Below are 20974 nucleotides of genomic sequence, written 5' to 3'. Positions count from 1 at the left end.
CACAGAATATTAAGCTCGGCCTCAAAGAGTCACTACTGAGTAGGAAATTCATTCGTTGCTATTATCGACCTTCCGTGGGTTGGACCTTATAACGTTTTTTTCTTCTTTAAATCACGTTCTCTTAATGTCGGGCGACGCATGTATATTGCTGCGGCTGTCTTCCTGCCCGTCTTCTATGAGATGCTGGGGAAGCACCCCATCTCCAGCCGCTAAGACAAAATCGACGTCCCGGCATTTCCCTCCGCTAGCGGCCAAATAACGAACACGATCATCGAGGAAGGGCAAAGTTGCAACTCTCCTCTGGTGAGTTCGAGTTATTTATAGCGCCATCCATTCCGAGCGCTTGTGCGGCGCGACCGGACTCGATGCCAGAAAGGAATCACAGGAATCGATATTCTTTCCGCGTGCAGAAAGACGAGCGGGGAAGCTTGGCGTCTGAAAGCACACACAGAGAGACGGGAGAGGCTTGCATGCCTCGTTCGCAATGTGAGAGGCACGTTTAAGATACGCGCTGCCACAGAAGGCGGAGAGGTGAGCTACAGAAACGCGTGCGCGAAGAGAGGCGAGCAAGCCGGTATTCTATTATCATTGAAATAGCGATGCTCCTCTCCATCCTCTTTTTTCACAGACGCCCCGAAGATAGCTTTCATCGGTTCACCCTGACTCCGCACTCTATAAGAAATGCCGTTCCATCTGCACATCTTCGCCGCCGTCTTACGCTATTTCCCGTGTCTATCTTCTTGTTCAAACCTTCTTTTCTAGGCGGATACTTTGGCAAAAAAAAAAAAAAATTAAATGAAGATGGAATGAAGGTTTTGAATACACGACCCTCCGCGATGATATTAGGGACTCAAGACGATTTAAATTGGCTCTTTGCTAGCATAATGTCCCTGCTCTTTCCTCCTCTTTAAGCAACCCTACGCTGTAAAAAAATAAAAAATAAATAAAATACAAAGGGCCAGTGTATTATGAAATGTGAAGGAGAGGTTATTAAAGCGGTTTTGCAGTTGGTAGTAAAATCCTGTCAGGCTTTACTGGAAAAAGCCACAGTCAAATTCGGTAGAAGCCAGGTGTTTCACCCTGAGAACAGGGTTGCGCAAAGAACTTTCGTGTCTTCGAAACTGTAACCATGAATAAACGCGAAGCATCTAATTAGAGACTAATTAGACATTAGCATTAAATCAAGATCAGCCAGGCTACAAAGGAAAGCTCCATGGGTTTGTCAGAATCTCGGTATCTAAAAAAAAGCTTGCCTTCGTTCAGGGTTTGAGCCCAGGTCCCCACCTGTAGGGAGCAGTCGTTCTACCAACTGAGCTAAGAAAAGCTGCTGTTTGATCAGTGATAGGGCGAGAGCGAATTTATCAAGAACTCGAAGTGGCTATTTAAATATTTATGTTTATTATTGAGGGAATAATCTCTTTGTTAACAAATTAAATCCTCCTGCAAGAATTTCCTTAAACATTGGAACAGACAAGAAAGTTCTATAAGCCACAAGTATTTATCAAACACCCGAATGCATCTCAGACAATAAGGAACGCCGTTGTTTAGGGCTCCGGAATATTTCCACCATCTTGTGTTTTGTAACATCCCCTCTCACAGGACAAGGGCGCCTTGCTCTTCCCCTCGATTGAAATTCTGCCGCCGTTGGCAGAATCGAACTCGGGCTTCCAGGATCAGCAATAAGCGCCGTTACCCCCTAGCCACGACAGCATGTTTACCAAATACTGAAACTCTCTTATGAGCACGCTGAGCTGCACGACCTCCAACTCGTATGCAGAATTGAAAATCATAGACAATATAAAACAGACATTGCATAGTGTTTCATGACATATCTGTTGCTATCATAAAATAGAAAGTTCAATGGTTAATGGTAAATGGAAATAAACGATGCACCCTCATCAAGAAAGGCTAACAAGTTGTGAACGTCGTTGACTTTTGTTAAAATTTATTTTCTGCGCTCTGTTTCAGCCCCCTATTTGAACAAGCGTCTTTCGCATTACCATAGTGCATCGACAAACCACAATAAAATTAAAAGCATAGATAATGAGCGTTTAGTCGATGCCACCATTAGCGCCGCTTTACATGATCCCATCGCTTGCGCACTATCGCGGATAGTGTTCCAAGCCATAGTGTTCCACTAGACTAACTTTATTCAACACCACACACCGCGGCAGTGGGCGCATTCATGTCTAGCTGAAGAACCTTGGGAGGTCGCCACGAGAGAAAATAGCTATGCCACCCGAAATGTACTTCGAGACAAAAGCAGTAAAGCCGCTGGATACGAAAGAGAGTACTTCGCTTTCTTGTTTAGATCCCAGGCTTCAAATATTTATCATCTCAGGCGGTCCAACTGAATGAACGAGAAACGCCCGCAATGTGGATGAGTTGATTCGCCATCAGGGTGCTGTCTTTGCTCCCAAGGTCCCGTCATTGGACACTGGCCGCGGGAGGTGAATCAAAGCGGCTGCTTGTTGTCAGCGCACGTTGACGAGCCTGCGGTGATCTAATTTCCTCAGTCCACCAGGCTGGCGTTGCTCATAGCGCATATATCGTTTCGGAGCGTTAAACCGATCACATTGCTTTTTTTTTCTATAAAGAGAGGCAGTGCTGAATTGCAACTACGCATGGGCGTGTCAACGTGGTACCATTAATCAGTGTGAGGCTTATTTCTGCTTCATGCCATTTGATGCGAAAAGCACGCTAAAAGAGAATAATCAAAATGGGCTGACTGACCTTCAAGCTAAATGTCTCTAATTTCTAAAGTCTGTTTACCTTTTTGTACAATCGCGCAATGTTTGATGCCCAGTAATTGGAACAAAGCTCAGTAAAGAAGGCGCCTGAAACGGTACACGACCAGCTCTTGATAGTTCGATGCACGAATTACGAAAAGTCAATTTTTTTCTTCCCAGGCTATTGGTACATCACTTCTTCTTCACATTATCCCACCTGGCCTCATTAGCAGTAATCCTTAATATCTTTCAACAAATGTTTTGGTCGTAAGCAAAATTTCTCTACGGTGCTGCCTGAAGTAACATGAATAGAATGCTTTCCGGAGTTGGTGTACGCAGTGCTACAGCATAAGAGTCTGGAGGAAACGAGCAGCACAGGTGCGAGGTTCAAAAACTTTTGGGCTCACAACAAAAAGAATTTCGTATATCTTTGCACATCCTTTAAGTCCATGCAGATTTCTTAGAAAACTTCTTAATAATATCACTTCAATTCAAGACAGATATTCAACAGAATTTATACACTCACAGAAGCATTTTTATATGTTTTTGTCGATCATACGCGCGCCCTGGAAGCGACCGTCGAGAGAACCTTTATTGAAATACGCGAGGAGGGGCAGAAGAAGCATCAGCTGGACGTGCTGTGAACGTAGGGAGAGAGAACGAAAACTAGGACAAGGACGGGGGTGCGTATCAAGACCTGGGCATCAGGTTGCCAGCCGCGTCATCTCTTAGCCAATCGAGGAAGAAGAAAAGGAAGAGGGTGTCTGACCACCTATCGGCGACAAACGCCTCTCGTGGCCCACTGGTAAAGTATATACCGAAGTCACGCAGACGACGCTATAGTGAGTTTCTTAGCAGAGTTGGCTCTGTTACGCATCAAGAAAAAGTAACGCTAATCATATGTCGGCACTGTGATGACCAGTGATTTAATTTGATGCAGAACGGGTGTTATTGAATTATTGGCTCGAATGAAAGCTCAACATAATTAAGGACGCGGAAACGTCAGCCACACCAGGAAAAACAAAGTGCGATGAGAAATTGTCATATGAAAAGACATGTTGCGCGTTCCATAATGAGGTCTTATTGTGGCACAAAGTACCTTCTGTGAAGACCTTTCTTTTAAATAATATTACAAAAAAATGTTGTAAATGGTCCGGAGGTAGTTCTGGTGACAAGGCGGGTTTTTGTGCTGCGTAAAATATACACATACGAAGGACTGATTGATACAATAATTAAATAAAAATACCCGTTAGAGTTCTGTCTGTGACTTGAAAGAGGTAGGATTTATTTAGCCATTGAGGCCCGCGAGATGAGTATGACCAGAAAATATAAGTTAGGACCCCTTCCTCTGGCCCCAATAATAGCAATATGAGAATTAAAAAAAAACAATAAAAAAGGCAGAATTTTTTTATCAACCTTATGAACAAGCGCATGCTGTTTTTGTAAGATTTTTTTTTCCACCATTGAACATCAATTAAACACTTTTTGGTTAAGAATTCTGCCTTGCGTCTTCCTCTTTGTGTATCAACGAAAAACCTTTTGTTTTCTCACGAGCCTCTTCCTTCCTAGCAGTAATCGTGATTTGAAAACTTTTAAGCGGAAATAATTTAAATCGTGTTCTAGCTGCTCCGGATACAACACACCTGGATTTCGTGCCGAATCCGACTCGCCACGGTCTTCATTTTTCCATTCTCGCTTACCTGAACGATGGAGCGCTGCTGCTGCTGAGCCGGTGGCGACGTTGGAATGACGCTGACATCCTCGCGTGACACTTCGCTTCGAAGGCACGCCATGGAGAAATAAGTCACGTGGACGAGGCGGGAGGTTTAGCCCAGCTTATCCACCCGTAATCCTTCGCTTGCTTCCCGCTGCAGCTGTGACGAGGCCGAGCATTCTTGACAAGTAAACGACCACAAATAACACACAGACTAACGTTGGAGAATAACTGCTATTCGTTTGTGAAAACTGATAGTTTTCTCACTGTTCGCCGAAGTAAGTTTCACACTGTAGTCGACGAAGGGAGCATGATTGCTAGAACCGGATACCTATTGTGCGGGACAGCACACACGTAAGCAAAAAGTGACCAACCAATAGATAATAAAGTGAAGATGGAGGAAACAGTATGCACTCCGATGTTCGGCCACTGGTGTGGTTGCTTCCTCCGGGCACCGCACAATGTCGAAACCAATGGGTCACATCACTTGTAGGGGCGGGGAACGGCTCGGCGCGCCGCAGACCGCACTCACAGATGACACGCACACCCGCACATTTGACACTTGCACAGCATACAAAATATGTATACGAACGCGCACAAAGCAGTGTTCCCGCCAGCAGACAAAACAAGCTCCACCAACACGTGCTGTTTCACACTTGGCAGTTAAAGAGAGCAATCTGTGCGAAATGGGACGCTGAACTTTTTTCCCTTTGCTTTACCTTCGTTATTTTTCAAAATTCACCATCACAATGCGACACTGCACGCAGCCAGCCGGGGCAACCATATATCCTGTGCCAAAAAACGGCACAGCTACTTGCACGCCGAGAGCGACATCTCTGTCGCCACGTGTCCCGAATCATGAGCCGGTTTCGGACTCCGCACCGCTCCCAGCCGCTCGGGCGCGCACCGCAGTGCTTGGGCGCAGCCGGCCGTCTGACTGGCTGACGGGTGCCGGAACGCACGTGCTCGCACCCCGGGCCGCCGGCCGCGAGGGGAGGGGGAAACAACAAAAAGTCACGTGTTCTTGTGACGTCACGGAAGCGCCGGCGTAAGGACGCGGTTCACCGGTGGAACTCATCTGTCAGCGGAGGGGGGCGCCATCTCTCGAGGCGTCTCATCGACGAGCCGGAAGAAGTAGCGGGGCCTGGCCTGGTCTCAGCGGGAATGAAAGGTCGTTAGCCGAACGTCAATCATGCGAATGAGGTAGCGATCCCTAAGGGGCATAGGTGAGGCATTGTCGCTGCGTTGTTGCGTTCTAGATAGACTTGTGCCAAATGAAGTAAAGCAATGCAGGGAACGCACGAACTGTATACAATTCAGCATTAGCATGATTAAGTTCTAACTTTGTTACTGTGCTGCGACAAATTTTCGTTTTGGTCTCTTGGTGGGTTTTCGCATTTTAAAGATCCGGATCTGAGAATGGGTTGCAGAGCGCTTATGATGTTGGGCTGCCCTTTCTGCAAATTTCATGGTTTTCATGGTCACCATTTGTTCACATAAAAGAACAAGTAACACTTTGTAGTGAGCATAACATTTGGAAGCCTTCAGTATATTTGACTGATGACGTCATATTATACCGATATTTGATGATGTGGAAGGGTGGACAACATGAGTAATTTCCAAAATGAAGGTACTTAAACGAAAGCAGAAAGTAACTATCTTTCGAGTGCTGTTGATAATCAGGTGAAGGTAGGAAGATTGCCTTTTCACAATATAAGTGTTATCCTAGTTTCGAGATGAGGAGGGAATAAGTAATTGCAAAGAGTAGACTTAAGTATGTTTCGCCTGGTTAGTTAGGGCCGCACGACTCTAATGTTGTGGAGCACCAGAACACAGGGCTGATTTGTGTGCTCTCTCTGTCACGGCTTTCTCGTCTCTGACGCCAGAAATATGAATGCCTACTGTAGCGTTTTACGGTAGCCTACAATAACAAGACCGAAGAAATTGACTATATGACGTATTTAGTGAAGGTGGCGCCACATTACGTGGGTCATTCAGTATCAAAAATTCGTAGTATGGCTCTTGTCTTGGGTTTAGCTGAAAAAGAGAGTGCTTACGCTTCAGGTGGAGGTGAATCAGTTCTTCTCCGAAGCAGTTAACATAGAAAAAAAATGATTACATCCACTGAACAGGTTTCAAACTTTGTGGCTCGAAAAAATGTGAAATGCACGAAGGAATTTTTAAAAAGTGGGGTGTTTAACGCTCCATTTAAATTAGTTCTTGCTCCTTACTTATACTTATTCGGTAATAAGGTTCAAAGAGCACAGTGTAATTATTTTATTGTTTGGTTAATTTTACTATTCATTTAATAAGTTCACATAGTGTAATTTTGATGTTGGTGTACTTATTACTTTCATTGGTGACATTCTCTTTGTGACTTTTAGTACTATTTCTTGACTGCAGTGGACATAGAACGAAGCAAGCAAATGACACTTTCGAACCATACATAAAAAAACAACTGAAAAACATAGTGTCAGTCTGAGTAACATTCGAAATATGGCTTGCTCAATAGCTAGGTGCATTACCCTTTGAAGACAGAGAGACAAATAGAAATAATTTCATTAAAAAAAAAAATAAGTTACGCGGTTGTCCCAGGAGGAGCGAGTGCGTACGTCGGTTTCACAGCATATAACAAAATCTGCTCGAAAAGGCACAAAAAGTGAATAGATGAAGTATTGCCTCTTAAAGGATTATAGAGACCAAATTGAGGTGGCATTTTCCTTCTTGGTAATGATGCGTAAGCTGTTCCTGTATATCGATCCGCGCGCATTTTCCCCCTACAATCGCTAAATAAGTTATAATTGAATTTTATTTTCTCAGCAGTTTTGGTTCCAGCAGTCGTGAGATGGCTGTGAAGGCATCAAGTCTTGACGCACGGCATGAAACAACAGTGATATAATCGCCGATCCCCCACTTGTAGTGATTTCTGTTCTTGAGGCAGGCTGGCTTTGTCACTGTAGTGACTTTAAATGATACAGAAATGATTATATCGCTGCATCTTCATCCCTCACGTGACCTGGACTTAACTTTTACGTTAACTTTTACGTCACAGCCATCGTTGGGCTGTTGAAACCGAATCCGACACATGTTGAGAAAAGATATTCGACTAGAAATTATGCAGCAGCCGCAGGCAAATATGACGTGGTCATCCGTGTACAGTATTGTCTTCGGTATGGTCACGAAGGATAGAACATGAACCAAAAAATTAGATATCTATACTTATTTAAATTCTGTAGGGTGTGGATGACATTGAAATTCTTTCACAAGTTTCTGTTTCTTGAAGCAGCAACGGAAACTTTGTTTCATACCGCTGCCTTGCTATCTTGTTTTGAGAGGTTGCATTTATTGGAAGCCACTGGTGCGGTTGGCCTTGCGTAGGGCCGGTGCTTTGGTTTACAAATCAGGAACATATCTATGACTTGTCTCATCTTCATCGCAGTACAGAAAACCAGCCATAACATTCAGTAAATTGCAGCTGTCATTTAAAATTCAAATCTGAGTCCCGAAGGAACTTTAAAAGAAGGGGTGAAGCCTCATTTCTCAATGACTGGTTTCCACGCGGATAAGCAATGTCCTGAAGTGAACTGTGATGGGCCCTGTTTTCTTTAGGGGAGTGAACAACGCACATGTTTCCGCGTTGGATGCAGGAAACCACATGAGATAATGCACAGTTTGTCAGAGAAGCGGCGAAGTGAACAAGGTGCGACCGTAATGATGAAGCGCGCTAGGGCTGGTACAGCAAAATGTTAAAACAAATTTTCGGTTCGCTGAGTAGTGGTTATATTAATACGTGGCGACAAGCCAGAAGACGGCACAACAGGGCGACACGGTGAAAGATGATTTTATGGCTGACCTAGCGCGAGGGCTTCTCTCGCGCCATTGCCGATCTTTATCTTCCTAACATTTCTCGGGGACACCGAGACAGACAGAGAGAGAGAGAGAGAGAGAGAGAGAGACCCTTTAATGAAGAACAGAGGTTTTAGCCGGCGTTTAAATTTCGCTGACATGCTACTCTGTGTAGGAAGGGGAATTCGGGAGGTAAAGATGGAAAAACAATCGTGAGGAGATTAAAAAAAAATAAAGGGATAGATAAAATGCCGCCATTAAATGTGTTCTAAGGTGCATCGTGGAGTATGGGATAAAATGAAACGATGAAATGCATAGTCTCATAAATGTGCTTATAGAGTTCACCGCGTGAAAAATGCCGAAGGGTAACTTTCAAGGTTTGTATAAAAGTTCAGTTCAGTTCAGTCGTTCAGTCGTGTCCGACTCTTCGTGACCCTATGGACCATGTCACGCCACGCTTTCCGGTCTCTCACTATCTTCCTAACATCACATAACTTCATCTGCAGTGCCTCGAGGATGCCATCTAACCATCGCGTTCGCTGCCTACCCCTTCTCCGGCGATCCTCAACCTTTCCCAACATCAAATCTTTCTCCAGCGACTCCTCTCTTCTCATCAGATGACCAAAGTAGCTGAGCTTTAACTTTAGAATTTGACCCTCCAATGAGCAGTCAGGGTTTATGGTCGACAATATCGACTGATTTGATCTTCTGGCAGTCCAAGGAACTCTCAAGAGTCTTCGCCAGCACCACAATTCAAATGCGTCAATTCTTCGGTGGTCAGCCTTTTTCACAGTCCAACTCTCGCATCCATACATCACAGCTGGAAAGACCATAGCACGACTTATACGGATCTTGGTTGGCAGACTAATGTCTCTGCTCTTAACTAGGCGGTCAAGGCTAACCATTGCGCTCTTTCCCAGAAGCAGGCGTCTCCTAATTTCATGGCTGCAGTCTCCTTCCGAGGTAATCTTGGAGCCCAAGAGAAAATCTGTCACAGCTTCCACTTCTTGTCCATTGATGCTCCAGGACTTGATAGGGCAAGACGCCATGATATTTCTCTTTTTAATGTTCAGTTTAAGCCCAAACTTCTCACTCTCTTCTTGTACGCGCATCAGAAGTTTCTTGAGTTCCACATCACTTTCTGCAATTAAAGTGGTATCATCCGCATATCTAAGGTTGTTGATACGTTTTCCAGCAATCTTCACTCCAGCTGAAGACTCGTCTAGACCGGCCTTCCTCATGATGCACTCTGCATATAGGTTAAATAGGCAGGGCGACAGTATGCAGCCTTGCCTCACTCCTTTCTCGATCGGAAACCAATCAGTAAGACCATGCCCAGTTCTGACTGTGGCGTCTTGCCCTTCATACAGGTTCTTGAGGAGACAGATGAGGTGAATTGCAACTCCCATCTCTTGGAGAGCTTGCCACAATCTGCTGTGATCTACGCAGTCAAACGCTTTCGCATAATCAATAAAGCAGAAGTAGATGGATTTCTGGAACTCTCTTGCTTTTTCCATGATCCAGCGAAGGTTGGCAATTTAGTCTCTAGTTCCTCTGCCCTTGCGAAACCCAGCTTGCACGTCCGGAAGCTCCCGATCCACATACTGCTGCAGCCTACCTTGGAGGATTTTCAAGAGCACCTTGCTAGCATGCGAAATAAGCGCGATCGTGCGGTAGTTGGAACAATCTTTGGCACTGCCTTTCTTTGGAATGGGGATGTAAACTGACCTCCTTCAATCCTGTGGCCACTGCAGGGTTGTCCAAATCTTCTGACATAATGTATGCAGAATGTTAACAGCGTCATGGTTGAGGTTTTGAAGCAACTCAGCTGGAATGCCATCAATTCCTCTAGCTTTGTTCTTAGCAAGGCTGGCTAAGGCCCATTCAACTGTACTCTTCAGGATGCCAAGCTCGAGATCAGTAATCACAACTGTCTTATGTTGGGTTTGCACATTCGGGTCCTTCTTGTACAGTTCTTCTGTGTATTCCTGCCACCTCTTCTTTATCTCTGAGGCTTCAGTGAGGTCCTTGCCTCGTTTGTCCTTTATCACGCCCAGTTCAGCACAGAAGCTTCCTTTGATATCTTTGATTGTCTTATACAGAGCTCTTGTGTTCCTTAATTGGCTGTTGTCCTCAACTGCTTGGCACTGTATGTTCAGGAAGGCATTCTTATCTCTCCTTGCTATTTTTTGAAAATCCGCATTGAGAACCTTGTATCTTTCTCTTTCCCCCATAATATTTGCCATCCTCCTTTCCTCAGCTATTTGCATAGCCTCTTCAGATAACCAGTTTGCTTTCTTGCATTTCTTTTGCTTTGGAACTACCTTAGTAGCAACTTCTTGTATTATATCACGAACATCGGTCCACATCTATTCGGGCTCTCTTTCTTCTAGATCTAATTCTTGAAATCGATTCCTCACTTCCACGGCATATTCTAATGGAATTTGATCCAGGTCATACCTGAAAGGCCTTCTAGTCTTCTGCGTTTTCCTCAATCGAAGCCTAATTTTGGCAACAAGAAGCTGATGATCGGCGCCACAATCGGTCCCAGGTCTTGTTTTTACGGCTTGTATAGCGCTTCTCCATCTCTGCCGGCAAAGAATATAATCGATCTGATTGTTGTACAGACCGTCCGGTGAAGTCCATGTGTACAGGTGCCTCTTGTGCTGTTGAAAATGAGTATTCGCTATGGTCAGGTTGTTTTCTTGACAAAACTCTACTAGCCTCTGCCCAGCTTCATTTGGTTCGCCAAGACCGAACTTGCCTATAATTCCGGATATTTCTTCACTCCCGACCTTAGCATTCCAGTCTCCTATGAGAAAAACGACGTCTGATGATGGGGTGCGGTCTAAAAGTCATTGTAGGTCCGCATAAAATCTCTCAACGTCAGCTTCTTCAGCAGTAGTGGTCGGTGCATGGACTTGGATAACTGTTATGTTGAAAGGGTGATCTTGGATCCGAAGTGAAATCATTCGGTCGTTTTTGGGGTTGTACCCTAGCACTGCTTTGCCCATTCTTCTGTTTACTATGAGAGCGACCCCATTCCTTCTCTTGGATTCGTGCCCACAATAAAAGACATAATGGTCGCCGGAGTTAAATTCTCCCATTCCGGTCCACTTGAGCTCGCTGATACCCAAGATATCAATGTTCAATCTGTCCATTTCTCACTTGACTACATCCAGTTTACCTTGCGTCATAGATCTTACATTCCATGTTGCTATTTGATATATCTCCTTGGAACATCGGACTTTCCGGTCGCTTCCCGACACATCCACAACTGAGCGTCCTTTTGGCTTTAGCCCAGCCGCTTCATTCGTCCTGGAGCTACTAGGAATCGCCCTTTGTTCATCCCCAGTAACATGTGGGACGCCTTCCAACATGGGGGGCTCATCTTCCGGCGTCATATCTTTAATGGTGTTGTGACTGGCCACAGGATTTTCTTGGCAGGAAATACTGGAGTGGGTTGCCATTACCTTCTCCAGTGAATCACATTTTGTCAGAACTCTCTGCCGTGACCTGTCTATCTTGGGTGGCCCTACACAGCAGAGCTCACGACTTCATCGAGTTTCGCAAGCCCCTCCACCACGACAAGGCAGTTATCCATGAAGTTCAGTATCTTTTAAATATATAAATAAAAAGTTCATTGCGAGTCTCTGCTGCCTGGGGCAGGCTAAGAGACCTAAAACAATGTCCATTGTTAACGGCACTGAGGAGAGTTTTTCCATGCTATGTTCGTAGTACGCACGGTCGTCAGCGTACGCAGGACACTCAAGTAGGATATGTTGCACAGTTTCAACCTAACCACAGTTGTCACAAAGCGGACTGTTCATTTGACCAAAACGGTATCGCAAGCAATTTGTATATGCGCAGTTCAGGCGGAATCTGTGGTAGAGTCTTGGCCTTAGAGTGGGTCAATCGAGTAAAGAAATTGATAGTGATTTGTCGGCAAGCTCCAAAGTCTATACTTTGCTTCGGTAGCAAATTTGTCCCGATCGGTTTGTTGAAGATGATGAGGTGATGGTGAAGATGTAAAAGGAAAGATAGAATAATTTGCTTGCCACCACAATGGCTGATGTTGTGGGGATTCGCCTCCCCTGGAGCTTTTCAACCAAGCGCCACCAAAACAACCATGGAGTTAATGGCTCGAGGTCGCATCGGGCGGTTTGATAGGGGGTTGCGTGTTCGTGTACTTCGAATCTTTGGTCTGGTCTCGGCTCTAGTCGGTTGGTCTGTGCGACTTGTTTTCAGATTCGGGCTGGCGGTGGAGCGGTGGTAGTTGCGGCTGGTCGGGTCTGGGCAGAAAGAGCTGGGGCGGAGCTCTGTGGCGATATCCACGGGCTCTCGGCCCATGGTCCCAGCATTCGGATGGCGTCGATGCTCTATGCTGAGGATGGGGATGACGTACACAGCACCTCCAACCAAAATGATACGTGGCGACAAGCGAGAAGACGGCACACCATGGCGACAGGGTGAAAGATGATTTTATGGCTGACCTATAGCGCGAGGGTTCCTCTCGCGCCATTGCCGATCGTCTTTTTCTCAACAATATATCAGCAATGCACTGCGTAGAATTATGTAGTTACAATTCTAGAAAGCCGCCCACTCAGTGAAGCTTATGATACCACTGTGTTGTGTGGACTACGCAGAAAGTAAGATTTTTGCAACCGCATTTCAATGCACCTAATACTACGCCTGAACGGCCTATTTTTGCCCTGTTTCGCCTGTTACACAGTGCACCGGCATACTACAAACGGTCGAAGAGGGTCTGCTGTCGAATCTTTCTTATGTAGCTGCATATATGACTCATGAATGCTTTCCTTATCCCCAGAAGGTAATGAAATGTCGAAACAATTATAGGGAGCACACAATATTGTAGTTGTACAACAGCATGCTACTAGGATATATTATTTTAGATTTCTTACAAGACCCAGCCGCGGCGGTGCAGCGGTTAGGGCACTCGACTGCTGAGCCTAAGGATGCGGAGTCGAATCCCTGCTGCGGCTGCCTCTTTCGATAAAGACTAAAACCAAAGTGCCTGAGTGCATGTGCTGTGCAATGACAATGCACGTTGAACCTAAGGTGGTCCAAAATGCCTGAGCTTTCCACTAAGGCGTCCCTCAATAACCTGAGTTGCTTTGAGACGTTAAATCCCATTAACTAAACTAGACTAAAGTAAAATCTAGACAATCAAATGAGACAATAAACTTGGGATTCGCACCCATATAATTTTCCCGGCATGATATGCAAAAAAAAAAGAAACACGACAACCAATATTAGTATTGGTAAACAGAGACAAAAATGACGCAACTGTTCACGTACTTCTACAACCAGAAACTTTGGGCAGCGTAAAGTTACTACCGCAGACCTCCTTGCTTGTCCCACATGCTGTTCTCACTTAGGCTAGGAAGACGTTCGCCCGGGCTTGCAGAGAATAGGAGCTAAAATCACATTCTCCTACTCTAAGGCGTCATTTTAATTGCAGGGAAGGCGACCATCGTACCAAAAACGTTTTATTTATCCTGTGTGTACAAAAAGAAAGACGACGTTCTAATCATGCTGGACATTTCGCATTCAATCCTACCGGTCGTAAATAAGAAGGCTTTCTGCGTTCTGATAATATATATGATTTATGCCCTGAATAAGAAGGCGCAGTGTTTCGCGTTGCACTATTAAACTTAGTCCGAGCATTAAAGCACCGAGCCTGCACAACGGAGTGCCTTTGAGTCGAGGGCGGCTTGCGATGAACACCGCCGACTGCTGGAATTAATTGACGATTAAAGCAAACGAGGCTGGCGTTAATGAGCGGAAGCCACGAAAGCGCCACGCACACGTAGCCGCCGAAGCCAAGCAGGGAGCACATGGGGTCTGAGCGTCTTTAGAACGGGCTTGCGTGGACCGCATGTCCTCCCCAGATGAATTCTTTTCCTTCTTTTTCACAGAGAAATTTCCGCTTCTTCAACTTTAACTTTGTGTTTGCTTCTATTTTGTGGCTGAGTGGATAATAACTTTTGCTATGCCTTGTTAGAGACGTTGTCCGCTGCTGGAAGGATTTATTGGACACCGATGAAAGCGAGCACGGTCTTATCATCGCAAATTATGGTAATGCGATTCCATCAATTCAAAAGAACCATCGTTCCTTCCTTGAGTGTTTTGCGCAAATCTGCTCATCATCACGTTCGTTCTAGACCGGGCACGCAATCAGAGCCTTTTCAGCGATGTCTCATGATTGCGTATTACAGTTCTGTTGCAGTGGACGGGGGATTCTAGTAATTGTCGCAGCAGCTGCTGGTTTTGCTTGAACACACACACACGTGCACGCGCGCACACACACACACACACACACACACACACACACACACACACACACACACACACACACACACACACACACACACACACACACACACACACACACACACACACACACACACACACACACACACACACACACACACACACACACACACACACACACACACACACACACACACACACACACACACACACACACACACACACACACACACACACACACACACACACACACACACACACACACACACACACACACACACACACACACACACACACGTGCACGCGCACACACACACACACACACACACACACACACACACACACACACACACACACACACACACACACACACACACACACACACACACACACACACACACACACACACACACACACACACACACACACACACACACACACACACACACACACACACACACACACACACACACACACACACACACACACACACACACACACACTTGGAGACACGACGACAGATGCTTGTAATGTGTATTTTGTCTGCATTACGTCATGAACTGTTAATGTAACTGTTTGGGGCTTTAATCGTCATTTGAACCTTCGAAATCTTGATTTTTGGCGGGATGCATTGCCTCACTAAATGTGTTGCGAAATTCACAGCTACCTGCAAGTTCAATTACGTATCAAATTACCCCATTCCTCACCGGAATCCACCCCGCCGGGGTGGCGCAGTGGTTACGGCGCTCGACTACTGTTCCCAAGGACGCGGGATCGAATCCCGGCCTCGGCGGCAGCTTTTCGATGGAGGCGAAAAGCAAGGCGCCCGTGTGCTGTGCGTTGTCTGTGCACGTTAAAGAACTCCAGGTGGTCGAAAGTTCCGCAGTACTCCACTAGGGCGTCTCTCATAGCCTGAGTTGCTTTGGGACGTTAAATTCCACAAACCAAACCAAACCATCACCGGAATCTCCCTTAATTCTTTCAGGAACTCTTTTCCCGGGCAGAAATATTTTGTGGCCATTATGTCAAGGAACCAAACAATCCATTGTAGCTCGTTAATTGACGTGCTAGTGCAAAGGGCCGTAGTGAGAGTCAGCGCTCTCAGATACAACCGGTTGGCGAAAAGTAAAAAAAAAATGCGCTTTTTGGGCAAAAATGCTGTTCATTGAACGAGAGGTTGGAGTTGTTAATTCATGGCCTTGACAGATGAAGGAAAGAATTTGATGAGCCGTCATTTACTCTCCAAGGTGAAACTGGTCAGTTTGTAGGCTCCATTACTCAAGAGAAGTATCCGAGGTCTGCAAATGTCTCTTTTTGGCTGGACACCGCTTAGTCGTCATCATCATCATCATCACTAGTCGGTCTATACCATCTGCAGGCCGAATGTCTCTCCCATATTCCTCCAATTAAACCGGTCCTATGCTAGCTGGATATACTTGACCCCTGCGAACTTCTTGACCTCTTCCGTCCAGTTAACTTTCTGCCACCCCCTGCTATGCTTTCCTTCCCTTGGAAGGAAAGCGTAGCAGGGGGTGACAGAAGCGACCCTAAGTGACCCTAATACCGCATTTACACGGGCACTCTTAACCATGGTTAAGTAAACTGCGGTTACACATAACTATAGTTAGCCACGCTCACACGGCAAGCCAAACCGTAGTTACGCCACTAACCATGGTTACCTAAACCGAGCTGGCTAACCTCCGTTTAGAGCAAACTGACAAAATGGCGGCTCCCACGGAAGGCATGGCGGAGGCAGCGTCCCAGGAATCGTCCTCCCAGAGGCGTGTGAACTGGCCTGACGCAACCACAGCGGCTTTGATCACCATCTGGGAGGACCAGCTACCAGCTATGCGGGGAAATACGCGCAATGCGCGTATATATACTGCTATTGCAGCAGAGCTGAACGCCGGGCTACCTGCGGGTGAAGGCCCATACTCGGCCAAGCAGGTTAAGCAGAAGATGGATAACCTGAATAAGAAATACCGGTAAGTGCGACCTTTACCTTTATTGCACTGCTTTTTCAGCGCTGTTTTCATAGTGTGTCGCCACCCCACATGTGCGGCAGCATTACATTCAGCAACTTGCAATTCCCTTTCGCCGTCGGCGCGTATTGTTTACCTCGCGAGCGTCCGAGGCCTCGCCGCAGGAGCAGCGTATGTTGCGGGCAAAACGCAGTGCGAGCTCGTTCTTTTTTTTTTTTTTTTTGCCTTCGTTTGCTTCTGCGTCATATTGTTTACCTCATGAGCGTCCGATGCCTCGTGGAAGGAGGAGCGTACGTTGCACGAAAATGCAGCGCGAGCTCGTTCGCTTTCTTTTTTTTTTTATACGTTTCGTTCGTGTCCGCGTGCATGCGCCGCTCTATATGCAGGCTTCGTCTTTCTCAATTTATCGCTATGGAGTGCTTCTGGCTTTAAGCAAATTTCTCGATTGATTTTTCATATAAGACTGTTCGCGGCCTCGTTGGCCTACTGCGCAGATATTGCTAGAACGCTATCAGCAGAATCAACCACTAGCAAAGCTCCAACTGGTAGAGTAAAGTCACATTTTTACCAGTACCTGCCAAGTTATGTAGTATTAGTCAAAGTCCCAGTGTTCACAGAGAAGCTTGATGGCTTCAAGAGAATTGCTCAGATCAAGTGTAGATATATTTTCTATAAGAGCACATTTAATGTTCAAATCATTTCCATCTTTCCAGGCAGCTGAGACGAACCGGGACATCAACTGGTTCACCTGGTGTCTCGTGGCTGTTTTACTGGCAGCTTCACAGTTTCCTCGGTAGCCTGCCCATCAATGATGATGGGCGGGTCGAGGAAAATTTGGAGGTGATTTGTAACTTCTAACATTACCATTATTAGACAATTCAATCACAGCATTATTCCTTCACTACTAATTTTTTAAATGTTCAGAATACTGTGTACAGAACACCGTACAAGGGATGCCAGCTGCAAATATTAGAGAACACTTGTAGAGTCATGGGTTGTAAAAGTACAACCACAGTGCCATACTATAGTTCTCATTTCTCTATCTACTTTTTGTAATTGGTATGGCCCGCTGTTAAGGTTGTATATTACAAACAGCACACTCAGTGTCTCACTCATTTTAAACATACTATTCATTACTGTTTTTGAATTATCAGCTTACGAGACTGTATTGTTGAGTTTTTCACTAATATAGCTGTGCAGTTATGTGCAGATAAGTTTTCGAACTGTACCTTTTTTGTTTTGGTCGGCATAGTCCAGGGCAGCTGATGATTGCTTGCCATTAAGTCAACTAACCCCCTGTGAAGATAACGAATGCTATATGCTATACTTGGTCATATGCAGCTGCCAGTCACCACTGAGGCACCAGAAAATGCCGAGGTGCTCGCGACAGGGGAAGATTGGCCCCTCGGAGACACTCCGGACCCCCAAGTCTTCGCTGGAACACCACACACTAGCAGCACTACTGTTGCAGTGCTTGGTGTACTACCCAGAGGAAGTGGTACTGCAAGCAGCAGCCAAACCAATATTGGCAGCTACAGAAGAGGTGGTGAGAGAAGCAGAAGGAAGCGGGAGACTTCATCAGCAGTGCAGCAGCTGCTTGCTCTGCACAAAGATGATTCTGCGAAAGCAGAAAAAGCAGAAAAAGGAGCCCATAAACTGAGAAAAAAAATGGTACGCCTCACCCAAGAGGGTAACGATATTAATGCCAGCATGGTTCGGCTGCTGGATAAGTACCTAACGTCTAAAGAAAATAAAGAAAACTGACCAAATGAATAAAGATGAAACATGAACTCCCATTTTTTGTTGGTTTGCGGTGCATGATATAATGTGATGAGGTCAATGACATTTTCCAGATGCAAATTCTAACCACTAAGCATACATATGCACTACAAGAGTAGCGAGTGAATAAGGAGTGGGTGCATGTAACCAATAACATCACTGTAGCTTTCAAAGAACTCTGGTGCTCAATTCATCAGTACACCTTCGGTTGTATTGAAAAAGGAAATGGATTTTCTGGGTTTACCGGCAGAAAGATAAAAAAGTTAGCTGCAGGGATGAAGTGAAGAAGGTGCATGGGTCTTGAATGATATAGTTGTCGGTTCAGCATAGTCCTCTGTGTTTCTTGTGCGTCATTTGCTCTGCTGATTTTTCTATAATGTATGACCAACAAACTCAACCTTCCACCGTATGATTGTTCTTAGACCATTTAAAGTAGAGAAAACAGCAAAATACAAGCAAGAGAACACTTGTACAGTCATGGGTTGTAATATCATTAACCTTTTGAGAAATTACTTCTGTAACTATGCTCAAGTAGTTCAAATAGGCTACTACTCCAGCTCAGAAGTGCTTACCAATTCATCCTTCAGTCTGTGACACAATATACACGGCAAGAAAAGATTTTGGTTGGCAGTGCTTGAAGAAAACTATTACAGTCCAAGAACAAAGAGAGCATATTTGCTGCATACATTAAGCAGAAGTTGTACAGTCTCGTAATTTTGTATTTCTTTCTCAAGCAGGCTGGCCTAGCTGGTGAATGTCCAGCAATTCAAAGATTCCTTCTTTTATTTGACTTTCACATCTTTTCGTGACGCATGTCCTATCACGGAGAGGTGCACGTCTTAAAAGGCGTAACGGTACCTGCACCCATTTCTACAGATTTAGAGTACTGCTTAGTAATATATAACACGGCAACCCATTTATCTGTCACAAACTTTCCTACCCAATACTGTTTCCCTTCTGAAACTATGTGTTTTTCTACAGGTGGAATAAAAGACGAGTTCACAGTTCAGCATTTTGTTTCATCCAGGAGGAGCGATCTGGAGAGATGAAAGTTCCAGAGCGTTCTCCGTAACACGTGCTGGGGCCACCTTGTCTTTTTCGATATGCAGCTGACACTGACAACGCGCGTCGCTACAGATTAAAACTTTTAATCTTAGAGTATTCTTCCACATGCCTCACCACAGAAAATCAGTAGTCTGTGCACTGATTAATATCTGCTACATGGCTTTCATTTGTTTTCCAGCCCAATGGGCTTCCTTTACGGCAAGTGTGTGTTGAAGCTGAGATTAGGGAGTTTAAAAATGGCAAATTAGTTTTGTCACAAAATCATGCAGGTGTAATGTATGTTGCTTGCTGGTGGTTCATTGCAAACATATTTATTACATCACGCTTCCTTCAAAGTACTGTTTACAGCAAAAGCCAATTAAGAAGCCAAGAATGTTGATATAGTGGACGAGATTTACTGCAGTTTAGTTAGGACCCGTGCTCTTGATTTACAGATTGCAGAAGCATACGAGAGGTATTGTTATGGAACAATAATTATGCGCATGTTGTGTAAGTCAACAAAAAACAAAAATTGAACTTGAAGGAAACTACTGAGCTTCTACTGGAATAAATTTGAGCAAACCATGTCATGATGATGCTAGAACCATTCCCCAAATGCCAGGTAACAGCAAGGAGTATACAGTTGTGTACTGATAATAATGGCTCTTCATTAGGAGAATCATTCACAACAATTGTGGCAAGTAACACAAAAATAAAACAATCTCCTTAAACAGTACACAATGATAGAACTTTCCCACTGCATTTTACTGGAGGCCGGACTAAAAATACAAGACTAAAAACATATGGCTGAAGACATTCAAGTTGTTACAAGGATCAATTACTGTAGCGTGTTTGCAAGGTGTCCCAGATAGTATCTCCGTGCCCTGCTGCACAACACACTCCACTCCATCGTCATAGGCTGCACTGTCAAATTTACTACCACAATTGACGGAGGAAAGAGGGAGCCATCATGGCAACTCCAGGAAAGGGCAAAACAGCTGGCTAAAAATAAGGCTCCAGAGGAGTGCAAACAGTCTCTCACGTGGCGCCTCAGATTTGAAAAAAAAAAAGGCAGTACAAGATTGGCAACATAATTCTCCACAGAACGGTAGTTGTGAACAGAATAAATCATAGTCTCGTCCAGTTTTAAGGCGTACAATTGACGGCCTATGCCAACAATGTCACCATCTGAATATGCACATGCATTGTCACCATCTGTGTGCAAGCAGTGCACCACCCATCGAAACATCACGTGGCTATAGGAAGCTTTAGGTTCATTTGAAGAAAAACTGTTTGCCGCAGGCACGCATTGTCTGATGTCTAACATGAAATACAACACGATCACAGAGACACCAACAGAAAGATGTTAATGGCAGCTCAGCACAAGAGACAAGGAGTTGAAATGGCCAAATGAAGGGTGCAGTGGCAGAATGGCTGTAGCAGCCGAAACTCGAATTGTTAAAGGAACTCTTAAATGGCATCACCTATATCTGCAATGCATCAGATCTGCTGTAATGTGAGGAAAGCAATCTCGAGCAGACATCCTTGTGCGCCGACCTGCAGCCACCACCTTCCTCTCATCCTCA

General features: G+C 45.1%; 2 protein-coding genes across 2 annotated transcripts in view; one reads left to right on the top strand and one right to left on the bottom strand.

The window, feature by feature from the left end:
- sick (sickie) overlaps positions 1-4883 on the bottom strand; it is an 819067-nt gene extending 814184 nt beyond the window's left edge. Inside the window, exon 1 of the mRNA XM_084603878.1 lies at positions 4430-4883. Within this exon, the coding sequence (XP_084460004.1) occupies positions 4430-4522 (93 nt within the window). The 5' untranslated portion in view covers positions 4523-4883. The remainder of the gene's footprint in view (positions 1-4429) is intronic.
- An 11307-nt stretch (positions 4884-16190) lies between these two features.
- LOC146188669 (myb/SANT-like DNA-binding domain-containing protein 1) lies at positions 16191-19334 on the top strand. The gene is made up of 4 exons (XM_084605103.1): positions 16191-16568; positions 17279-17405; positions 17907-18044; positions 19326-19334. The coding sequence occupies exons 1-4, from the start codon at positions 16306-16308 to the stop codon at positions 19332-19334; spliced, it is 537 nt and encodes a 178-aa protein (XP_084461229.1). The 5' UTR covers positions 16191-16305.
- The last annotated feature ends 1640 nt before the right edge of the window (positions 19335-20974 follow it).

Source organism: Amblyomma maculatum, chromosome 5, assembly GCF_055883805.1.
Source record: "Amblyomma maculatum isolate TAMU_Amacu chromosome 5, ASM5588380v1, whole genome shotgun sequence".
NCBI classification, from domain to species: Eukaryota; Metazoa; Arthropoda; class Arachnida; order Ixodida; family Ixodidae; genus Amblyomma; species Amblyomma maculatum.
Note: the sequence above shows the minus strand (reverse complement) of the source record. Positions and strands in the feature narration are given on the sequence as shown.